At 28.1% G+C, this 24,423-nt stretch overlaps 1 protein-coding gene across 1 annotated transcript in view; it reads left to right on the forward strand.

Annotated features, from left to right (window-relative positions):
- The window catches only part of apolpp (retinoid- and fatty-acid binding glycoprotein apolipophorin), a 149,676-nt gene that overhangs the window by 42,749 nt on the left and 82,504 nt on the right, over window positions 1–24,423 (forward strand). The window contains exons 11-19 of the mRNA XM_075373975.1: window positions 924–1,071; window positions 5,000–5,283; window positions 8,345–8,569; window positions 11,100–11,279; window positions 11,590–11,777; window positions 17,194–17,451; window positions 18,943–19,136; window positions 22,648–22,794; window positions 24,103–24,333. Coding sequence (XP_075230090.1) covers window positions 924–1,071; window positions 5,000–5,283; window positions 8,345–8,569; window positions 11,100–11,279; window positions 11,590–11,777; window positions 17,194–17,451; window positions 18,943–19,136; window positions 22,648–22,794; window positions 24,103–24,333 — 1,855 coding nt within the window. The remainder of the gene's footprint in view (window positions 1–923; window positions 1,072–4,999; window positions 5,284–8,344; window positions 8,570–11,099; window positions 11,280–11,589; window positions 11,778–17,193; window positions 17,452–18,942; window positions 19,137–22,647; window positions 22,795–24,102; window positions 24,334–24,423) is intronic.

A 24,423-nucleotide genomic window follows, 5' to 3' on the forward strand; every position in this document is an offset into this window, starting at 1 on the left:
AGTTTTTTTTTCAGCATTATAGAAACCCGTCATTTTACTTCTCTCAGAGTGTCTGGTGGTGAACTGAAGCCTTCCTTTGCCTTAGGCTCAATTGAGTTTCTTTTTTGTTTGTGTATTTATCAGTAATTAAATTTGTATGATTAACAGCAGCAGAAATAGTGGTAGTGTTAATTCTTCTATTTCTATTTTGATTGATATCAGTTTTCATGAGGTTTGCGTGCGCGCACACACACACACAACAGAAAGCATTCTGTGTTTTGCAGTTTGCAAAGTGTGAATCTGTAATTACCATTCAAGTTGTACTCCATTGTGACCTCCCATGTGACAATAACGTTTGTAGATGATATAAACCAGTGGCTGTATTTGTAAAGGAAAGAGTACAGGATGACTGAGTGTGTCTGAAGACAGTGTTGAATGTGTAAGAGTCTTTTGTGCATAGTCCTATGAAATCCATTAGGAAGGCTAGCTGCGATTTAGCAATTCCAGTGATATCTGTGTTGAGTGTGAACTTCATCCATATCATTTACAGCTGTTACAAACTTTAAAGCCTACAGATTATGGTTTGTGTGCTTACTTTGCAAATGAAATGATGCACCATGATTAATCACTAATAACTAGATATCAACATGGAGTGAAAGTACTTAATTTTTTATAACTTAGCTAGTCTTATTAAGAAAGCAGTTTATTAAGTTTGGCTTTGGCTGTTGGTAGTTTGTCCTTATTTCACTTCTTTCAATTTCCACAGGGCTACTTTCTGATATGTTTGACACTTTTTGGAATCATCAGATTCATATGCAAATTCAAATGCTGTTGATAGTCATACCAGCTGCATTGTTATAAATTACTTGTAGTAGTTTTATTTATTTCTGTTTGATTATTTCATTTTATTTAAAAAAAATTGTTTTTATTTATTTTTTGATTAGCTTAAGAACACTGCCATAACAATTTTAAAGGACTTAGATGAAGATTCAGAAGTTCGTATCAAAGCATATTTAGCCCTTGTTGAATGCCCATGCCAAAAGGTTGCTGATACTGTCAAGCACGTCATAGAAAATGAGAAAATTAATCAAGGTCTGTTATATTTCATTGTAGAAAATTATTATTTTTAACACATAAAACTAGATTAAGTTGTTTTTATTTATATCAAAAAGTCTTTGTTACTTCATGTATAATACCAGTGTTTACATTTTATTGCAAGCATTATACTTAATATGTTAATTAATTTTATTCTCTCTGTGCTAACAGAAAATTATTTTCAGAACTACCTCTTAGTTCTCAAAGCAATAAGAAATGGAGTTAAATTTTGAAAGAAATAAGAGGGCAACCGTTTATGTTATTGACTATAACAGCTTTTCAGTAATTTATAATTACTGTGCGTCTACTAATTATATTATGTTCTTTGCTATTGTTGTAGCTTTTTTTGTTATCTTGTCGTACCTTGGTTAACTTATGCTTATCAATTTGAGAATTGAGTAAAAAAAAACATTTGTTGAGTTTTAAAGCTTACGACATTCATTGTGTTGATAAATCAGCTTAATAAAATTGGTAAAAAATGTCATTAGTTGTTAAGAAGCATTAATTTTTTACTTAAAAAATACAATTAGCAGCTTATGTTAACTGTGTTGGCTTATGACATAAGCTTACACTTATTATTTGTTGATATGAATGCAAAGTAAGCTGATTTTTAAATCTTCATATGAAGATTTAAAAATATGTATTTTTATCACTATTAGAATTATGAAATTTGTAATAAAGAGTTTTCTATTCTATATACTTCGATATTGTAGGGACTTTGGGAGAGGGTATTTGGAAGAAACTAACAAACATTTATGATTAACAATAATTATCTAGTAATTAATTGTTTTTTGTTTTTTTCTAGTTTTCCTTAATATTATAGTAAATGAATGTTTAATTGAAATTATGAAATTTGCTTTCATTTAGCATTGTTTATTATTATAAATATCTAATTTACTTTATTTATTTAACTGTAATTAATTATTTTACAATTAATGCACACATTTTTTAATTTACTTTCATATATTATAATTTTGTATAGTTAACAGCCATTTTTTAACTTAGTCAAGTGAGCAGTGAAGCAAGTATGAAATTATATAATTTAAATAATTTCTACAGTGATTTCATCCTAATAGCTAATTACTTATTAACTAATAATTACATTCTACTACTCCTTGATGTAGTGGTTGGTAGTACCTTGTATCTGAAAGTTCTTTGGTTCAAATCCTGTTCAGGCACGGCATTTTTCAAAGGCTATAAAATTTCCATTCCCTATTCCTATGCACAAGCTCATGTGATGAATTAATTGTAAAAAAAATTAACTGATCAACATGCTATCTTCAACATATAGAGAATAATTTATAAAATTTTAGAATGAGCATTAAAAATAATAAAACGGAGAAGAAAAATCATACTTTGTTCATTATTCATTTAACCATAATGAGGAACAATTTTTTATTTTAGTAGTGATTATACAATAAAATTTGATGTGTTTTATAATAATTAATTGTTTCTAAAGATAATTGTAGTATAAAAAAATGTTTATAATTTATATCTCATTTTAAATGTCGTACATTGTGTTTTAGTAGTTTGTAAAAATTATTTATCAAATCAGTAGAGAAAATATGAATTATATTTTATAAAATTTGCAGTATTGGCACTTTAACTTACTCTATTTTAAATTTAATAATAAATTTCTGCAAAAATCCCTACTTTTTTACTTTCGTGATCAGTTTTTTTTTTAACTTGTTTAGATTTATGTCATGGTTCAATTGATTTTTAGTTTTGTTTTCTGTGACTTCTAATAACACTTTGTCATGAAAAGTGAGTGACTGTTTCTATCATTTGCACCTTCTTTTTTAGTAATAGGTACATATTTTTTCAGCAAAATGGAATAAAATATCATGAATGAAATAAGCCCTTGATGGAAGACTCTCTCCTGTATAACTGGAATAAAGAAAATATATCTACATTTTATATTAAGAAAAAAATTAACTAATTAATTTTAGTAATATAATGTTTAATTTTAAAATTTACTATTTATAAAAATTATAGTTTATTTCTTCTCACATAACCGAAGTATGCTGATGCTTCAGCCGTCATACTTCATTGATGTGGTTATTAGACAGATTTAATGCCAATTGATTTGATTGTTTATCATGTCTCTAAGTACTTTGTATTTTGATGTATCACCTCATGTAATGTGGATGAGATGGATCTCTCTGCTCCTTATAAACCACAGCATTAGCATTTGTCACACTATGTAGAATTTATTTGTAGATTGTATCTGACTTAGTGAGCTGGCTATCAGTGCTTCTGTATATTTAATCTTTGTTGCTGATTAATTATTAAACAAAGAAGTTTAGTAGCAGAATGTTCATGTTTTAATTCAAGATAAGTAGGTCCAATCTCTCTTTATTTTCTAATACAGAGTGGGCCAAAAGTAACTTGTCATGGTTTTTTATTATTATTCAAAACATTACAAATTAATTCAAAACTATTTTTTTTTATCTTTAAATTAAATTTCATTTAAAACATGATTTATTAAATCAGGTTTTGAAAATAATATCTTTTAAATACTGACCTCTGAAGCGTTCACAAATCTGGGCTGTTTTTAACACATTTTGTGTAGTTAAAAACCAATGTTTCTCCGGTATTGCTGCTAATTTCAGCTTGAATATTTTTTTTAGCACTTCAAATTTTTAGTTTATTAACATAAACTTCTTTTAAATAGCCCCAAAGAAAAAAATCAGAAGCCGTCAAATCCAGTTAACTTGGAAGTCAATGAAAATCAAAATTTCTTGAAATTATTTGATTTCCAAAGTTTGAGCTAAGGAACTCCATTAGTGTGAACCATGGCTCCATTATGCTGGAACCATACCTCTTTGCGATCTAAGATCTGGAATGAAAAATTCCTCAAGCATTTGCCAATATTTATCACTACTCACTGTCACCGAAACACCATTTTCTTCACAAAAATATGGCTTGATGATTCTGTGTTGAGAAACAGCACACCACAATGTAACTTTTTTGGTGGCTGTAAAGGAAAACCTAGTGTAACTTGTGGTTTGGTAGTACCTCAAAAATGATTATTTGTTTATTGACATAGCCTCTAAGGTGGAAGTGGCTTCATCATCCATCCACAAATTAGGAAAAAAGAATTTGTCAGAATCATTGGTATTGATAAATTGGCTGGCTTTATTTCAAACGTAATGTGTAATTATTTGAGTCCATTTTATGGGCTAATTGGAATTTGTAAGAAAACATTTGTAAATTCTTGAGAAATATTTTGCGGGGGTATGCTTGATTAATGTCTAATTGAGTGGAACGTTTTCGTGTTGATATCTTCTGATACACTGTTCCTTATAGACTCATACGAGTATTTTCATTATTTCTGGAAGATCTTGGTCTTCCTAATCTTCTGGCACCTCCCATCAATCCAGTCTGTTCAAATTTCAGTACCATTGAATTGATGTTTGTGCCAGAAGGTGATTTTGTAATTTTGTAAAAACTGTAAATTTTAATTATGTTTCAGAAACACAACTCTGACTTTCCAAATAAAATGTCACTATTTTTATTTCTTATTTGAGGTGTATTTTTCCACAATGAGTCTTGTTTTTATTTAGGTTTAATCTGAAAGAAAAAAAATTTAAATCATTTTTCATTGGAAGTGATTTTTGCCCAACCTGATATTATGAATTTTTCTTTGTACTTATAGAAGTAAGAGTTCAGTATTAATCATTAGGAATTCAGAAGGTGGTCTGCCTTTTGCTCGTTGTATCACTTTATTTGATTTGTTAATTTATTTACATTCCTTCTCTTAGAGAAGCAAAATTTGTTTCAGAGTCAGCCATCTGTTATTAAGAAAGTTAAACATAGTTTATTCATACATACACGTAAGTGGTATAGTTTACTCATTAAATTAATTTTTTTTTTTTTTATTAAGTATTACAGTTAAAAGTATTATTTTTATCTTATGTTACAGTTGGCAGTTTCATTACATCTCACCTGAGAAATCTTAGGGCATCTACTAATCCAGATAAAGCAGCTGCTAAACACTTTTTGAGTCAAATTTTAATTAATAAAAATTTTCCTGTTGATATTAGAAAGTTCTCACAAAATCATGAATTATCATATAGTATTGATGCTATTAATTTGGGTGCATCAGGTGAAGCTAATGTTATTTTCTCAGAAAAATCATATATTCCACGCTCTTACTCTCTCAATCTGACATCTCAAATTTTTGGACATGCATTTAATGTTCTTGAGGTATAGTAGTATAATTTTTATTTTTATTTAATAAATATTCAAATTATTATTGTATTAATAAGTATTAATACAATAAGTATTTAATAAATACTTATTAATAATAATAAATACCATGTCCAATAATCATGAGTGCTGCACTATACAATTTTTTTTATGAATTATTTTGTAATTCCTAAAATCACATTTTCAACTAGCAGATATCTTTTCTGCACTGAAATTTTCTCCTGGCTTATATGAGTCTGCTTTTGTTATCCTATTTATTTTACCCATTGTTTATAATTTTACTATCTAAATTTTTTTTATAGTTGTGTGACTTTTGTATTCTTATTCTAATATTTAACTCCATGATACCTTTCTTTTTGTCTCTTTATTTACTTTTTTTACATTTGCTCACTTTTAGATTGAATTTCTCTTACAGCGATAAACCTTTCCATTCATTGTTTATTTACCTTATTCCTAGTTTTAACAGAAATTCCAATATCATCAGTGAATTCTAAAATTTAAATTTTTCCACTGAACTGTTATTCTGCTTTCAAATTTTTCTTTTAATTATTATTTACTGTATACAAATATAAAAGGAAAAAGACTGGCTAGATGCTTGTCTTATTCATTTTTGTAATGCAGCTTGCTTTCTTTATATTCTACTATTATTGCATTTACTTGATTCTTTTGCAGATAAAAAATATGATACCTTTCTCTTTTCTGTATTTCATTCCTATTTCACTTAAAATCATAGATAGCTAGTTTTCAGTTATATTTCAAAATATTTTTCAAGATCTAAGAATTATATATGTTTTGCTTCAACTTGCCTTTTAAATTAATCTGAGGGTTGAAAATTGCTTGCTTGTCATGTACCAGTACTTTTTCTGAAACCATATCGGTCTTTACCTGCTGCATCTTCTACCTTTCATTCTGTTATATTATGAAATATTCTTGTTTTTAATTTGGAAGCTTCAGACATTAAACTTATACTCCCACATTCATCTGTTCCTGTGTTTTTTTTTTTTTTTTTTTTTTTTGTTTAATTATTATAATCCTTTTATTGAAACTGAAAAATATGTCAGTCTTATAAAATTTTACATGATAATGTACAATATTCTGTTCAAATGATGTACCATCAATTTATGCCACTTTATTGATGTTTAATCCTTCAGAAATATATCAAAATTCAGATTGTAATAGAGACATCTTGCTAAAACTTTCATTAATTTCTTTTTTCTATTTAAACTATTTGTCAGATTACCTTTTCTCTGTACAGTACTGAGTGTTTTTATCAGGTATTACATATTATATATAAATGAAATATTTATTTAACAGCTCTTTCTTCTCTCTTATTATTCAATGACTGCTGCCGGATTCCTTTTATGGTCTATAATTTTATTTCAAAATTTCTGCCTGAACATTATATAGTCTTACCTGATATCTTATTTTACCTCCTGGCTTTATCAGTGCATATCTGTTCTTATTTATTACTTTTAAAAATGATATTGAAAATTACTAGTTTGTACTTGTTCATTTCTTTCTTTGTCCATTTGTCATACCTCTTTGTCATATCTCTTTACCATACCTCTTTGTCATACCTCTTTACCATACCTCTTGTCATACCTCTTGTCTTGTCATACCTCTGTTTACCTCTTTGTCATACCTCTCATTTGTCATACCTCTTTATCTGCAGATGTGGTTGGCGTATAATAATGTCATTGCCCTGGGCTCCAAATCAATCTTAAAATAATTCTTTCACCATGTTGAGTTATTTTTATTACTGCATTCCTATTGCTGACTATGTTAATTCTATAATCTCTTGACAAAAATTCCTGTTCCTCATTACTGGATATCTAACTTATTCCTATTGCTAATTAATAGTGTAGTATTGAAAGCGTTATATAAATCTAAGGGTTTTGTTTTTTTAATTTGATTGGTGGATTCATATATTTAAAAATGAGTTACGGATGTCTCTTTAGTAATTTGATATTATATCATTAAGCAGTTGTTGTTTATAGATTAACATAACTATTTAGACATGTTTCATAAAATATTAAGAATTATTTTAAGTTTTAACTTTCTTATTATGATCCCTGGTTAAACAGAGAAGAAACCTATGTCCATGATTTTATGAAATAGAATAGAATTAAATTAGAAATAGTTTAAACAGATTGCATCCTAGCAGCAGAATATTATTTTGTTAAAATTAATTTTCAGCTTTTTGTTTACTACATTTTCTTTTGTAGTCTGTGTAGAGATCTCTGCTTCAGTAAGGATTTTTTTATAAAAAAATTAATTAAAACGTGATTAAAGTTGAAGATTTAGGTGTGTATTATCTCAGTTATTGAAATAAAATGAATTATTCTGCTGTAAATCTATGCAGTGGTAACTATAAATAAATAAATAAAGAAAAAACAAATAAAAAACTAATTGAAAATTAATTTTAATATAAGTTTATGACACAGTCCAGGTTAGATTAGTTCTATCAAATTAATGAAAGATCATTTCTTGTAGAAGTGTGGAAAATTTTATTTGGAATTTTTATTTATTTTCTTTAAGCTTTTTAAGCGATTATAGGTTTGATGAAATTTACTATTTTCACTGTTATTACAAAACTATTTTGTTTTTACTTAAAAATTGAAGTTAATTTTTTGTAAAGGTTTAAAAAAGATAATTTGCCTTTTTTGAATTGTGGTTATTTACTTAAATTTGAATAAACTTTTTGTACTTTTGGGTTTTTCACATATCTCAGAATATGGCTATGTTCCTTTTCATCATTGGTAAATGCCATTAATTTTTTTTTATCCTGAAATTAGACCAATTTTTCAATACATTATTTTTGGGTGGTATTTATCCAAAAATGAGTATGTATTTTAAATAATAATTTTTGTTTTATAGGTAAAATATTTTGGATATTTTATATTGTTGGGGTTTTTATAATTTTTAATGTTAATTATAATTTTGATACATCTTTTTTTAAAAATAGATTTGTAAATTTGTGATTATACCTTGATTTATCAGTAATATCCTTAAGAGTTAGATATGCATCATCAATTATATATATATTTTTTTTTTTCAGTTAAATCTACGTACAGAAAATTTGGATTATATATTTGAAAAATACTTTGGTCCTAAAGGTTATTTCCCTTCACATGAAACTGAAGACTTTATTAATATTGCAAGAAAATCAGGATCAGCTATTACAGATAAAATTGTTAAAAGATTCCAAGAAACTGTTCGTCCAAAACGAGGAGCTCGTCACCCAAGGGATATTCACCAACAGACTAATGAGTTTGCCAGTAAGGTAATGTATGATTGATTATCATTATATGCTTTTTTTATTGTAATTTTTTATATTTGCTGTAATAATTAACCATTAATTTAACTCTAAATATAATGTTATTCTAAAATACCAGCCGACTGATCATGAGTAACTGGATCCCGGACTGATGTTTACTGGATAAAGACTGCTGTGTCTTGGGTAAAACTGTAAACTACATCCCTTGTGATCTGATGGTTCTGCAACACCTGGCATATTTCATGGGATAGCATCTTGGAAATTGAAGTGTATAATGCACAATAAACTGACAATTGCCAAAACAACATTTGATGAACTAGTTCCTACAGATCAACACACTTTAGAATACAGAGCTGTTCACTGCACATGCTGATAATTTTTAGTGATCATAATAATTGGTGTCACTTAAAATACTAAAAAAATAACAGTGCTAATATGGTATTCAGCTTAAAATAAAATGAAATCCCGTTTTAAATAAACTAAATATAGCTGTTGAATAATCCTGTAGCTGTTCAACAACTGACAGCTAATAATGTTAATTATTATAACTACTAGCTGACTGATTGGTTATTTTTATACTTTTTAAATACCTGTTTAAATTTCATGAAATTTTTCATTGAGGGCGTTTCATAATGTTCTTAGGAGTTACAAAAATTCAGTACAAAAAAGTATTTCACTTACCTAAATGAAAGTTGTACGAGGTGATGCAGGGACTCAAACAGTTTTTGTTAAAATCTATAAATGTTCAATATGTGCTCTTCTGGTGGCACGGCACACATCAACATGAAAGTCTAGCTCTTGCCAAACTCATTCTAACATGTCATTTTCGATAGAGTTGATTGCATTGATTATGCGATCCTTTAGCTCAATGATATCGTGCAATATTGGTGGGATAAACACCTTATCTTTCATGTAACTCCAGAGAAAGAAATCACATGGCGTGAGGTCTGGTGATCTTGGTGGCCTTCTTCAGATGCACGTCCTATCCAGCGTCGAGGTAATGTTGTGTTAAGGTACTGTCGAACCTCGTTATGAAAACGGGCAGGACAACCATCTTGCTGGAAAATGAAGTCGTTGAGTAGCTGAGGCATAAGCCATAATTGTAACATATCCAGGTATATCATACCGGTTACTGTTATTTCCATAAAAAAGAACGGCCCATACACTGCCTCATGAGAGATTGCACAAAAAACGTTTACTTTTGGAGAATCCCGAATGTGTTCCACATAAGCGTGTGGGTTTTCAGTTCTCCAAACTCGCACGTTATGACGGTTTAATATGGAAATTAGCTTCATCGCTGAAAATTATCTTGTTTAGAAAACCTTCATCTAACATCTTTTCCTGTAACTGTAAACAAAAATCAAGCCTACGTGTTTTATCTCCATCAGGAAGATGCTGGATTAATTGAAGATGGTACGGTTTGCATAATAAACATTTACGGAGAACTCTCCACACTGTTGTTTTCGGAATTCCTAATTCTCTGCCTGCAGCCGAAGTCGATTTTGACGGGCTGCGAATGAAACTTGCATGCACATGTTTGACATTGACTTCTGAGGTTGATGGACAACCAGTTGATTTTCTCTTGTGTAAGCAACCAGTTTCACAAAATTGTTTGTACCATGCATGAATTGAATTGTCACTTGGTGGCTCCTTATGAAGATTCAACCGAGACGCACGTTACACAGAAATTACTGACTTTGACAAGTGAAATTCTAACACACAAAACGACTTCTCGCTTCTCATGGCAGCCATTTTCTCTAATATCGACACCTAGCGAGCAAATGGTTTACTAACTGCCTAGTATATGTGGAAAAAATTATTTGAAGTACTCTTTTGTACAGTACTTGTTTTATTCTTATGAGTGAAATAGTTTTTTGTTAATGAATTTTTGAAACTTTGAAGAATATTATGAAACGCCCTGTATTATTTTACACTTACTGAAAATATTTGCAGTAAGACAGTGGGATTTAATTTTTTTGTTACAATAAATCCTCAAGAATTTGGATCTAATAGTAATTTTTTTTAAATTAATTTTTTGAGTTTAGCTTTTAATTATGTGCATATTGTCTGTCGAATTAATTTTGATAGACAGAGGGATAAATTTGAGCTTTACTTCTGATCACTTATGTTAACTGGTATAATATAGAAAGGATGATAGTAAAAAACTGTATAAGAATAATTATTATTATTTTTAAAATACTAATCTTCAATATCTGGACAATTTGATAAAGAATCAGTATCTTAGCCTCTTAGTAACATATGGTTCATAGTTAAAGTCTGCTATTCTCCTTTGTCATACCTTTTTACAACAGTAAAAGGAAATTAATAGATTTGTCAAAAAATAAAACATTTCTGTGATTATTTGTGATTGAAGTTTCCTATTGTACTTTTTCTGTCAGTTGTGAAAGAGATTTTCTTTTTAAACAGACAATTAATTTAGAAATTACCTAGTTTTATATAGTTTTTTAAGTCAATTATTTTTGCCATATTTGTAATTCTTCTTAATTATTGTTATTATTTATTTATTTTTTCTTAGGTTGATTTTGGTGTTGATTCTCATGATCATGATGTTGATTTGGATTTATCATTTAAACTCTATGGTTCTGAAGTTAATTGGATCTCATACTATGGAAACACAAATGTTAACCCCAATGCCATAATTGACAAAGCATTTGATTCAGTTGATGAATCATTTGAAAAAATAAAGAACATTGATGTAAGTAATACGCTTATCTTAATGTAATTTTTTTTACTTTATTAAATTTCTTCTTTTTTTTTCTTGTATTATAAAATTTAATTGTAGAATCTTTCAATTAAAGGTTTTACAACAACAAAAATGTGTTTGTAAAGAGATTTTTCTGTATATATCAATTAAAATTATTTTTCTGACATGATACTTTATAAAACTTTTTTTTTTACTTTTGTCGTAATCTTGTACTGGTTATTGTTAGCCTGAGCAATGTTAATTTTCTTTTACGTAAAAGTGTGTAAAATATTTTACAATTAACTTTTTTTGTACTTTACAGCAAGATTTTAAGCACCACACCACATTCTTGGATGCTGAAGCTATTTACCCGACTGGTACTGGTTTTCCATTAAAACTTAACACTAAGGGTAGTAGTGCTGTTCGTGTAAAGCTTGATGCTAAAATTGATGTACCAGCAATCCTTAGAGATCCTAAGAATGCCAACATCAAATTCCAAATCGTCCCAAGGTGTGTATTTTTAATATTTACTGTCTGTATTTAATTACTTATTATATCATATTTTATTTACTAATGAAAAATACTGATATAAAAAAATGCATCTTTAGTGTAAAAAAAAACCGGGACCTATAAATTTTATTGAAATTTTGACTTAAATATTGGAACTTATAGTAAATATTTTTAGAAAGGATTAATTTTTTTATGAGATTTAATAAATATTTAATAATAATAAAATAAATAAATGATAATGAAAGTGGTGCTGATTTAATTAACATAGGGTCAATCCATTTGAACTGACCCAAGGGTGGTTACCATTTGAATTGACCAAAAACAATTGAAACTTCTTACCCACTTGTTTCCTACAAGTTTTAGAACCTTAAAATTTTTTTTCTAAATTTTTTATTTAAGCGGTTTTCCTGTGGTGGCCATTTTTTTATTATGGTGTGTACATACACCTACTTTTGTGATTGTAAGGGTTTACGGAAAAAATCATAACTAAAAAACTATTGGTCCTGAAAGGATGAAACAAAGAGAAATTTATTCGTATTTTCCAAAGGTAAAAGATTGGTCCAGTGGTTTATTTACTTATCTCTCTTCTTTCTATGAGAAAATTACCAATAAAGTTGAACATGAAAAACTGTGAAATATCACTTTTGGTAATTTTTTTCAAGAGACAGACATGGCATACACAGTTTGAATTATTTTTTTATATGTATACGTTAGTAGTTTTAACATAAATAATATTAATGGTGGTACACTTATCCCTAAATTTCTATGAATTATTGAAACTAATTTTTTTTTTTTAAATTCTGATTTTGGCTTCAAATAACTCTGATGGGGCTAGTGATAAAAATCTCAAATTTGCACACCTTGCAGTGATTTTGTAGATGTTTATGGCAAATAAAAAAAGTTTCTTGTGTATTATACTAATAAAATATTATAACCTCTCAAAAATCATGAAAAACCTGTTGTTAAAAGCGATACCATTTTGACTAAATAAGTGCTGCAAGGGGGTTTCTTGTCTTCTTGGCACTTTAATATTTTTTTACTTATTACTATAGTTGAAATTGACTTGTTTGAACCATTCAACTGCAGTGTTCATGTTATAACAGACTCTAGTCATTTTCAGTCGTCAATAAATTATGTTGCAGCATGCTCATTTATGCTTATTACATCATTTAGGTTTGCAGTTTCAGACTGGTCAGTCTGACATTAGTTGTTGACCTGTTCACATCTTTACTGAGTGTTTCAAATTTCTTCCTGTATTTGGAAGTGTTTATTAAATAAATAAGTTTTACATAATTTGCAAAAAAAATTACAAATATAATATATATTTTATTTTAAAATATGATATTTTAAAAAGTTAATATAAAATATTTTATATTATTTAAAAATTTTAATATTATAATATTTTTTTTTTAAGTGTATGGTGCAGTGCCAAAAGGACTCATTAAAATTTGTGAACTTAGTGAGATGAAAACCAACAACTTATTTTTGTGTATGATGTCACTAGTGTTTGTAAATATGAAAAACATTTTTGTCATAATTCAGTCACCTGAATGGACAGTTCTGTTGTGACCCTTGAGAACTCATAAAAAACAGTTAAGAAAAACTTAAGACGGATAACATTAGAGCAAGCTCTTAAAGAACACATTTTTCCAAATTTGAATTTAGTCCCTGGAAAGTCACTTTGTGTTAACTGTTTCAAAAGTATTTTTTCTTAGCAGAACTAAGAACTATATGAATGCAAACGCCAAGAGGAATACATTGCCCCACATCACAATATTGAACAATTGGATGCTGCTTATAGCATTTTGGGTATCACTTCCATAAAATTAAATAAATTAAGCATGGATCAAAGGCCATCAGCATTAAGATTTAAAATAAATAAGGCATCTGAAAAATTAAAAAGGAATCTTGAATTGCGTTTTGATTCAAAAGTTTCTGAAAATGAAAATCCACCTCAGTCTTCTTATTTTAAAAGTAAAAGAAAAATGTGTTCTTGCTTCTGAAGAAGATAAGGTTAAAATTATCAGTTGACTTCCCCAATCTTAGACCAAATCTAAAATAATATCAGGGTTCAGTGTGTCTGAGCGTTTGGTTAGACTTACTAGAGAATTACTTAATGAGCAAGGCATTCTACTGGAGTTAGGTAAAAGATATAAAACAGGAATTAGTAACGATACAATTAAAAAAGTTGTGTTACTTTATGAAGATGGCAGTAATAACATGCTGTGTCCTGGTAAAAAGGTTTATGTTAACACGTGTGTTGATGGTGTCAAAGTGCATAAGCAAAAGCGCCTTGTTCTGATAAACTTAAATGAATTGTATGTCTCCTTTAAAGTGAAAACACTGAGGAAAAAATTAGAAGATCAAAGTTCTGCGAACTCCATCCGAAATGGTGTATCTTGGCTGGTGCAGCCGGGACTCATACAGTTGGTGTCTGCCCCCACCACCAGAACATCAAACTCATGATTGATGGTCCCAAACTTATTGTCGATTATAAGGACTTAGTAGACATCTTTGTTTGTGACAAGGATAACTACAGCTACATGTTGAATGTGTGCACCAATTCTCCAGGTAAGCAGGCAGTGTTTGACATGCTCAACTTTTCTGAAGAGTATGATGTGTTGCCAGATACAATAATGTCCAAACAGTGGGTAGCAGCTGATGGGGCAAAGATTATTACTGTTCTTTAGACCAAAGATGAGTTTTTCGAATCATTAGTGGAAAAATTGGAAAAGCTGAAAACTCACCATTTCATGTCAAAATCTCAAGTAATTTCAGTTCTTCAAGAAGAAAAAATCAGAATTTGGTGAAGAAGAATGTTTGATGTTGGCAGACTTTGCAGAAAACTTTTCATTTCTTGTTCAAGATGAGATACAAAGTTTCCATTGGGTCAACAGCCAAGCTGCTGTTCGTCCTTTTGTGTTCTATTTCAAGGAAAATGATGTATTATAACACAAAAGTGTCTGTATTTTAAGTGATCACTTGAAGGAAGATACAGCAAAACTTTATTGCTTTCAAAAACTTTTAACAGGCCATATCAAGGAAGTACATCAGAATCCTTAAAAAGTCATCTATTTTACTGATGGTGCTTCAAGTCAGTATAAAAATAAAAAGAATATTGCTAATTTGTGCAGTCACAAAAAAGTCTTTGACCTTGAAGCCAAATGACACTTTTTTGGATCCATCCCATGGGAAAAACATCTGTGATGGTGTGGGAGGAATAACAAAATGAAAGGTGGCAAAGGCAAGCCTGCAAAGGCCATTAAACAGTCAGATACTAAACGTTGATGAAATGTATTCATTTTGTAATCACTAGCTGAAAAACATCAAGTATTTGTCAAAACATCACATACATCATTTCAAAAGTCTCAACAAGACAAAGTGTGGGTACCGATCTGCAAAGTCCTGAGAAAGTTGACATCACTTCAACTAACTACAGTGATGGGTCCTTCTCACACAATTTCAAGAGAAAATTATCAGAAGAGATATAACAGCTCTTGGTCAATCGTATTAATAATAAACTATCATTGCTACAAAAACAGGCTGTTTTATTAAAAAATAATTAAAATTTTACTACAATTTATCTTTTCTTTGATAGTGTTTACAAAAAATAAACCAGTATAAAAATAAATATGTAAATAAATAAATAAATATGAAAAAATATGTAGGCTACTCATTGAAATCTCAGTTTGGGTGTTTTATAAGCATTTTTGAATAAAAATTGTATTAGGTTACTGGCATCATTGTACTGGTAAGTTATCATTAAATTACAACCTATCATTAATAATTAAAAAAAAAAAAAAAACTATTTTTAGTGACAAAATGTCAAAAATATATAAAAAATGTAAAGTGCCAAGAAAATAAGAAACCCCCCTTGGAGCATTTATTTAGTGAGTCAAAATGGTATCGCTTTTAACAGGTTTTTCCTGATTTTTGATAGGTTATAATTTTTTTATTATTACAATATACAACTTCTACATCTACAAAAACACTGCAAGTTATGCAAATTTGAAATTTTTATCACCAGCCTCATCAGAATTATTTGAAGCCAAAATTAGAATTTAAAAAAAAAAATTAGTTTTCAAAAATTTGTAAAAATTTAGGGGTAAGTATATCACCATTATATTATTTATGGTAAAACTACTAACATATACCTACATATAAAAAAATAATTTAAACTGTGTATGCCATGTCTGCCTCTTGAAAAAAATTACCAAAAGTGATATTTCACAGTTTTTCATGTTCTACTTTATTGGTCATTTTCTCATAGAAAGAAGAGAGATAAGTAAATAAACCACTGGACCAATCTTTTATCTTTGGAAAATATAAATAAATTTCTTTTTATTTCATCCTTTCAGGACCAATAGTTCTTTAGTTATGATTTTTTTTGTAAACCCTTACAATCACAAAAGTAGGTGTACACACCATAACAAAAATGACCGCTACAGGTAAACAGATTAAATAAAAAATTTAGAAAAAAAAGTTTTAAGGTCCTGAAACATGTGGGAAACAAGTGGTCAGTTTCAGTTTCTTTTGAATTGCTCAAGCAATCAGCTTATGTTTTTTGGAGACACTTCAAATGAATTGACCCCCATAATTAAATTTCTTATAATATTGGGTAAAATAATTTTGCATATAATCTTAAGAGTTCTATTACTTAAATCTGTTAATATGTTATGAAAGTGATTATTACAGTCGGCAACATCACTGATTAATAATGCTAGTGAAAAAATAGATTTCCGTTGTCTATTAATACTACTACTATGTATTAGCCGCTATTTATCTTATTTTTTTTTTATTGTCAATAGACTAAACTATTTTTTCTGTTTTATTAATTTTTTTTTGTTTTCAAATAGTAAGTGTACCATAGATTTGGTGTGTATTTCATCTTTCTGGTCATTTACAAAATAATTCCTGAAGATCAATAATATTTTCTCATAGTACTAGGTCATGAGATATTTCATAGCATTAAATTGCATTAAGCTATACTCAGCAATAGCATTAAGCTAAACTCAAAGTGGGGTTAATTCACGCAGAATTTACCTTCATGCTGTCGGTATCTTATGTGCTTATTAGTTTTATTTCAACTTTTGTTTGTTTAGATCTTTATTACATTCATGTTTTTCTTTTTCTTGAGGTACTATTTTCCATATAACCTGTAATAATAAAAAATATAACAGTTTTTTTTTTGTGTTTGAATATTCACATATTAGTTCATTTTTCTTTTTGCTGCAGAGTTAACATTCTTGATGTCAGTTCTTTTTTTTTATATAACTTGTTTTTTTTTTTTTGTTTTATCGACTTGCTTAAATCTTTTCCAACTTATTTCAGTTGATTTAAGTCTATTCCAATTTATTTCTGTTCTAGTTTATTTCAATTATATTTAGTGTTTATGAGTGAGAATATCTTGTTTCAGTGCTGCTGTTGAGGTAAGCGGGCAGCTTTTAATTGATGCATTTTCTTTTGAATCTGGAGTCAAAGTTTATGGAACAATACATTCAGCAACCGGTTCAGATCTTAGTGTACGTTTCCTTGAAGGTCATGGTGTTGATGTTAAAGTTGGTCTACCAGTTAAAAAACAAGACATTATATCTTTCAATTCCAATATTATTAAAGTAATTAAAGAAAAAGGACAACAAATATCTCAAGTTCCTGTGAAATTTGACACTAAGAGGTATGTATTTTTAATTAAAGAGTATTTATTTTGATTTTCTAAAGAGCACAAAATTTATGTATTTTTAAATAAAATTAAAACATAAATTCTACCAGTCCATATTCACTGTTTTGGTTACTGGAAGTGATTTAACCTGTGCAACCTCATCTAGATGAATTGTAAAAGATGCTTCAGTATTGGTCATTAATACTGATTTCTGTATCTTTGCTTTTATTAATGTTTTGTAGTTCTGAGGAATACTATAAAATGAGTGTACTGATTAATGATGAAATTAGATTTAAAAGTTGCATATGACTGTTTTAATTATTACAGATTATATAAGGATGTCTACAGACAGTCTTTGATCTTAGAATCTTTTGGCTTGTTTTATTATAATATCAGGTATATGTTTCATTTTTAGTATTATTCAAATAAATGCTATTACTGATACCATTACTATAAGGATACTTTACCTTTTATTAAGAATAATAAAGGTTGAAAAACTATTTATGTATTATGTTTTCCAGTAAATTATCCTGTACTGTATATATAGAGATGAAATTTATATTAAGCTAGTGTCTATTTTTTTTTTTCTAATATTACATTACTTGTTTATTTGCTTACTTTAAATTATGTAATTGTTGATCTGTTTTGAATAAAAAAACCATTTTTTGCATTTTATTAAAAGTAAAAAAAAAAAAGATTAACTTACGAAATTTTGTTTGGACAAGGTTGTGAAGTAGGTCTAGGAAGTAATGATAAATATAGTGATCTCATTTGATGATGTATAAATGAATATTGATTTTATTAGCGAAAAAGAAGAAAAATATTTTATGTACAAAAAATGTACGATTAAGGCTACAAAACTGTCTCATATTTGAAGTTAAAAGTCAAATATGTCTTGTAGTAAGTAATAGTGATAGAAATACTCTGAATTTGAAAATAATACTTGGGAATTAGAATAATACAGCTTTAACAAATTTGAGGCTAAACAGATGATGAACTTGCTTCTCAATAAGTTATATGCATTTTAAAAGATATATGTTAAAAGTAATAGGCTGGGTGGAGAAATGTAGTTTTGTGGGTGTTCTTTGGTACTTATATTTTAAACATGAGAAATAAAAATTTTCGCCTCCTCAAATTCATGCACAAAACCAGGTGATTTTCTGAAGTCATAAATTTGTTTGTGGTTAAATATGTAAAAATATGTATTATAACTAATGCTCCATTTGTGACTTAAGTGCCAAGATAATGTTATATGGTATTTTTATCTTCTATTTAGTACCAGTATAATGAAGTTGTTTATTCTGAATGTGAAAGAGAGTAGAAAGTGATTTTTTAGAGGTTTATATATATTATGTGAGAACCAGTATAAGTTGTATAAAGAATAGAAAAAATGTAAATAATTGGATAAGCTTTTATTGAAATTGTAAGTAAAATAAGTTCAAAGATTTATTTTTGATTAAGTTTAATATATTTATTTATTGTTAAGCATTTTATCATTTCTTTTAGGCAAGAATATAATGGATGTTTTGATCAGTTAAATACATTTATTGGTTTGACATTCTGTGGAAAATTAAGTTATCCATTTGATAATCTAAAATTGCTTAGCCCAGCTTATGGTCCAACCAATTTTGGAGTTCATATTGAAAAGGAAGATGATTCTTTAACAGCCTATCACTTTAAGGCATATTACAACACTAAAGGTAATTGTAATAAATGTACTACTATTCTTTTAGTTGTCTGTTAAATTTTTATTTATAGGTAGTTTTGTTTAAATTAGTTAAGTTAGTGTTAGATAGTTTGTTAGTGTAAATTATATTATTTCAGTTTACTTGAAGGAAGTACAATGTTTTTTTGCTTTTCATTTGTAGTTAGCCTATCAAACTAAATTTTACGATTTTTTTAGAGCCCCAGTTTTGTCTGTTTTTAATTATTAATCTGTGCTAACAGACAGTTTAACATTTATACATCACACATCCAAGATTATAAAACAAATGACAAAATTATATTTTAAAATGTCCTGTAAGATATTTTTACCATTTTTTTTATTTGTAGCTTTTTTTATTAGGGCTTTTAAAAAATATTTGTGTTATGACTTATGCTTCTAAATGTAAAAGAATTTTGAATTTTTGTACTGTTAGTTTATTTTAGTTCTCCAACCGTTGCTGTTTAAACAGTGTACTTTCTAATTGATTTAGGTTTACTTGTTGAAGCATTTTTTCAATAAAATGTTTCAAATATTTGTTTTGAAAATGTAGTAAAGTGTCAATAGATGAAAATGGTCATTTTTAAGAATAATTGGGTATCTGAATTGTATTTAAATCTGTATATCAAAAATAATTTTTTTTTTTGTTATTCCTTAAAATACTGATGGGATATGTGACTTAAGTATTAAAGTTCTAAAAAAAATTAAATGAAATGTACCATTTATCTATGAACAGCCTCCTAAGTCTTGTTTTAGCAAATCTTCACAAATGTCTAAACCGGATTGTTCACTAATTAAAAAAGTTTATTGTTTCAAATTGTTATTTGTCTTACTGGCATAAATTAAAAATTTTTACATTGAATTTTCCCAACTTAATGGGTTAAATTGAATCCATGAGAGTTAACTAACCTTCATTTATCCAAATGTATTTGATAGGAACTAGATATCTTTGAAAGATAAAAAAAATATATACAGAAGTTTCTATCAAATTTTTTTTTTAAAGAAAAAACAAATTTTGAGGCAATCAGAAGCCGTCACCTAACAAAAAAAAAATTGGTAAAAGGATTTTCTAATTGACCAAACCAAGAATCTCTTTTGATAATGTAGGATTTGAGGCATTATAATTTTAGAAGTGAGTGAAACTTTTCAGCTCATACAAGCTAAAGAACTGAACTGAGGAGCTGAAATTATATACCAGGCGTGGTTCAAAAGTAAGGAATGATGAGTTATAAGTAGTGACTGGCAACACTGATTGGTTTATGCGTACCCAGTAGCTTTAATTGGTTTGTTGGGAATGTAACTGTCACATTGCCATTCATTGTTGTTTGCTTTTGCAAGATGGTTGTTAAAACGAGTGTGGTAATAACAAACCCGCCAGTTATAAAGTTTGATCAGTAATTAGATTTCCAAACGTAAGAGGAAATAACGTTGCTGAAATTCACTATCAGTAATGTGAAATATATAAACTTCTCACAGTGAGTGAAGAAATGGTGTTGTTAGTTTAAGGAAGGCCATTTAAATACTCATGACAAACAGAGAGCTGGCAGGTCTAGTGTCCGAACTGACAAACTCGTTGAATGTATGAGTGCAAAAGTGAGAGAAAATAGTCGATAGCAACCTTTCTCTAGAATTTCTAGAGTTTCAACTTTGTTGAGAATTGTGATTGACACTCTAGGCCATTGTAAATGTGTGCACAACGGGTGCTGAAAATGTTTACAAGTGCTTACAAAGATCACAGAAAGACATTTGCACATGCTTCTCTTGACCACTTTTACCATGAGGGAAACAAATTTTTTTCCCATATCGTCACTGGTAATGAAATGTGGATTTCATATGTCAATGCTGAGATGAAACAACAATCCATGCAGAGGCATCATTCTGGTTCACATAAATTGAAAAAAATGTAAACAAGCTCAATCTCAAAGGAAAATCATGGCAACTGTATACTGAGACCAAAAGGGTGTGAATTTGTTTGATTTCATGGAACCTGGAACATCCATCACGTCACAAGTCTATTGTGAAACACTTTCTGAACTGTGTTGTGCCATTCAAAACTGACGACAGGGAATGCTGATCAGGAATTGTTCTTCACAATAACACATGTCCACGTACAGCTGCATGTACAACAGAAATAATTCAAGAATTCAAATGGTGAATTCCCCTTATCTCTTTATAGTCCTGATCTCACGCTCAGTGACTACTATCTTTTTCTACACTTCAAAAATTGGCTTATGTTCTCAACGATTTGAAGAAAGTGAAGAGTTGAAAATCTCTTTGCAAAAGTGGCTACAATCCCAGGCAGCAGGATTTTATGCAGTGGGTTTGAAGAAGCTTGTTTCATGATATCAAAAATATTTGGAATGAAATGGTGATTTTATAGAAAAATAAAGTAAATATGTAAGTATTTGAAACAATTATTAAATTTTTCAGCTGTTCTCATTTTGTTACTAATCGGCCCATACTTTTGAACTATGCCTTTTTTTCCCACCTTATATTCCATCAAATCATAAAATTAAATTGCGTTCTTTATAAAATTAAGTTATAAACTGGAATCCAAAATTAATCACTTTAAAAGCCCATTGCAATATTAAGTACATAAAAATCAGTATTGTTTTAAGTCCGCCACCTATCAACTGGTGATTTGTTATTTAATTTCATCAGTACTAAAATTTTTCTGTTTTTCTTGATCCATATGATGTATGGCTAGATTATTCACACCTATTTTTATGTACAACCTTTTTAAACTCTGAAAAAAATTTGTAAATATGCATATTTTTATAATTTTTTAAAAGCAAGAACTATTAACAAGCCTAACTAACTAACTAACAGACTAACTAACTATTAACATCTAACTAACTACCTACCTAACTAACTAACTACCTAATTAACAAACTAATTATCTACTGCAATCATGTATATATATATATATATATATATATATATATATATATATATGTTTTATAATTTATAAAAATAACCTGTAAAGTTTGAAGATCAGTATTGCTTTATACATTTTTCATGCAATCTCATGTTTTGAAACCTGTTTTTAGTCACTGTTTTCTATATATATATATATATATATATATATCAATCCCTTTGGTTTGATAAGATAATATATTTTATTTAGGGGTTTGCCATACAGAGGTATATCTCTTTAATCTATTTGGTAAGATTGGCAAAATCAATTTTTATACAAAGCTTTGTTCAAAATACATTATTCTGGGAAAAAAATTATGATTGAATGAATAATTGCTTTTCATTTAAAAATGTAAACAATAACGTTATTATTTTATTAGTTGTATAAATTTTATAAAAAAAAAATTTGTGCACTAATAATTGCTAGATAGGCATTTTTACTGACAGAGGGATTGGTTTGTAATAATAATGTTTTTGTCTGAGCATAATTAAATTTCATATGCTATTTCATTTTCAGAACCAAATCAACGTTCTTTCGAAATACTTTTAGATACTCCAGCATAATTAAATTTCATATGCTATTTCATTTTCAGAACCAAATCAACGTACTTTCGAAATACTTTTAGATACTCCAAATTCAAAGACAAACCGTAAATTATTATTCGTGATTAATGCTGGATCACAGCCAAAACATCTTACTGCTTCTCTTACAACACCTTGGAAAGTCATCTCCTTTGATGGTATGTTGATTTTTTAATTTAATTTTATATGAATTTTGTTAGTAAGCTAATTATTAACTAAAAATTTGGTAATTAAAGTTAATTTTGATTTTTATGTAATTTGTAAAATTACTAATATATAATTATTATGCATAATTGTTAGTATCATTAAATTAATTACTAATACATAATTAGTAATTATTAAAATTAATTACTAATTACGCAATTAGTAAAATTACTAAGTTATCATTTAATACTTGTGAAAAGTCCTGATCTTCTGGAAATCCATAGAATTTGCTTTAGAAAAATAATTAGGCAAGTGAAACTTTTATTTATTTTTACCGTAATTATTTTTATAATTACATAATCTAAAAAAATAATATATTAGACAGCTTACTTATATTTTACAGTAATGACACTCATTTTATTCATTTTGATTGCACTAACTTCCAAAATATAACCCATTTTATTACATATATACAATGTGTACGATAATAGAAGAAATTACTTACATCTTATAAAGTTGTTAGTACTACTATTCAAATAAATAAATACATGAGTTCTGGAAGAATTTGACAAAGTAATATGCCTTTTTTAATTTAACACTTAATCTTTAGTTCGCAACATTCATAATTTCTAAAGTTTTAATGTAACTTCTGAAAATATATTTTTCATTGAAAAATAAAAAAAAAAAGAATGATGAACATAAGAAAATCTTTGTTGTATTTTATTACTTAAATTGATTCACTGATTTGAATAATATTAAATAAAAATTAATGATATTCGTAATAAAGTGTTTAATAAAGTTATATATTATAAAAGTGGATACATCAAAAAGGGATTTTTGGTGAATAAATGTTTACTGATAACGAACTAAAAAGAAATCATATAGTGAACTTCAGTTATCATGGAAGAACAAGCTTTGAAGTCTCTTTATATGAATTGAACTTGTATTTTATGTATTGAACCTCCTGTTATTAAAAATGTTGGCCATATTGTGTTTTTAATTTCTCACACCCTATGATGTATGCAGGTTTTTCTTACATCTGTTTCAATGTAATTATAAAAGGTATCAATCTCTTTTATTTGCATTGTAGCATTTTTAAAAAAATGTTTTCGGAAAAAAAATCAGTTATTAAGATATAAATTTTTTCATCCTCAACTGGTAAAAAATGTTACCATAATTCTGGGTAACATAGATTTCTGTTTGCAAATACACTGTTTTTACAGAATAAGTACTAATAACAAAATAAAAGGACAATTAAGTACAATTTATTTATTATTAATTTCATTATTGCTGTATTATAACTGTTTTATTTTTTTCCATAGGACATATCACTGAAACAGATCTGGAACATACAATTGTTGCCAAATTACTTGATGATGCTAATGAATATTATGTTAAGGCTGGTTTTTACAGATCTGGTGATTCTAATCATCAAACACTTAAACCTCTTCTTGAATATAAATTCCCTGAATTTAAAGGAAAAGAAACAGGTCTTATTGGTGTTAAAGGAAACTTTAAAGGTGGAAAAAGTCAAAAAGCTGTTGCAGTTTCTGGTAAGAAATTGATTTACTTTAAGTGTGATTATGTAATTCTCTGTAAAATAGTCTTTATTAGAATTTTGTACTAATAAATGAAGTTGATGA

Source organism: Lycorma delicatula, chromosome 8, assembly GCF_047948215.1.
Source record: "Lycorma delicatula isolate Av1 chromosome 8, ASM4794821v1, whole genome shotgun sequence".
In the NCBI taxonomy this organism is placed as follows: Eukaryota; Metazoa; Arthropoda; class Insecta; order Hemiptera; family Fulgoridae; genus Lycorma; species Lycorma delicatula.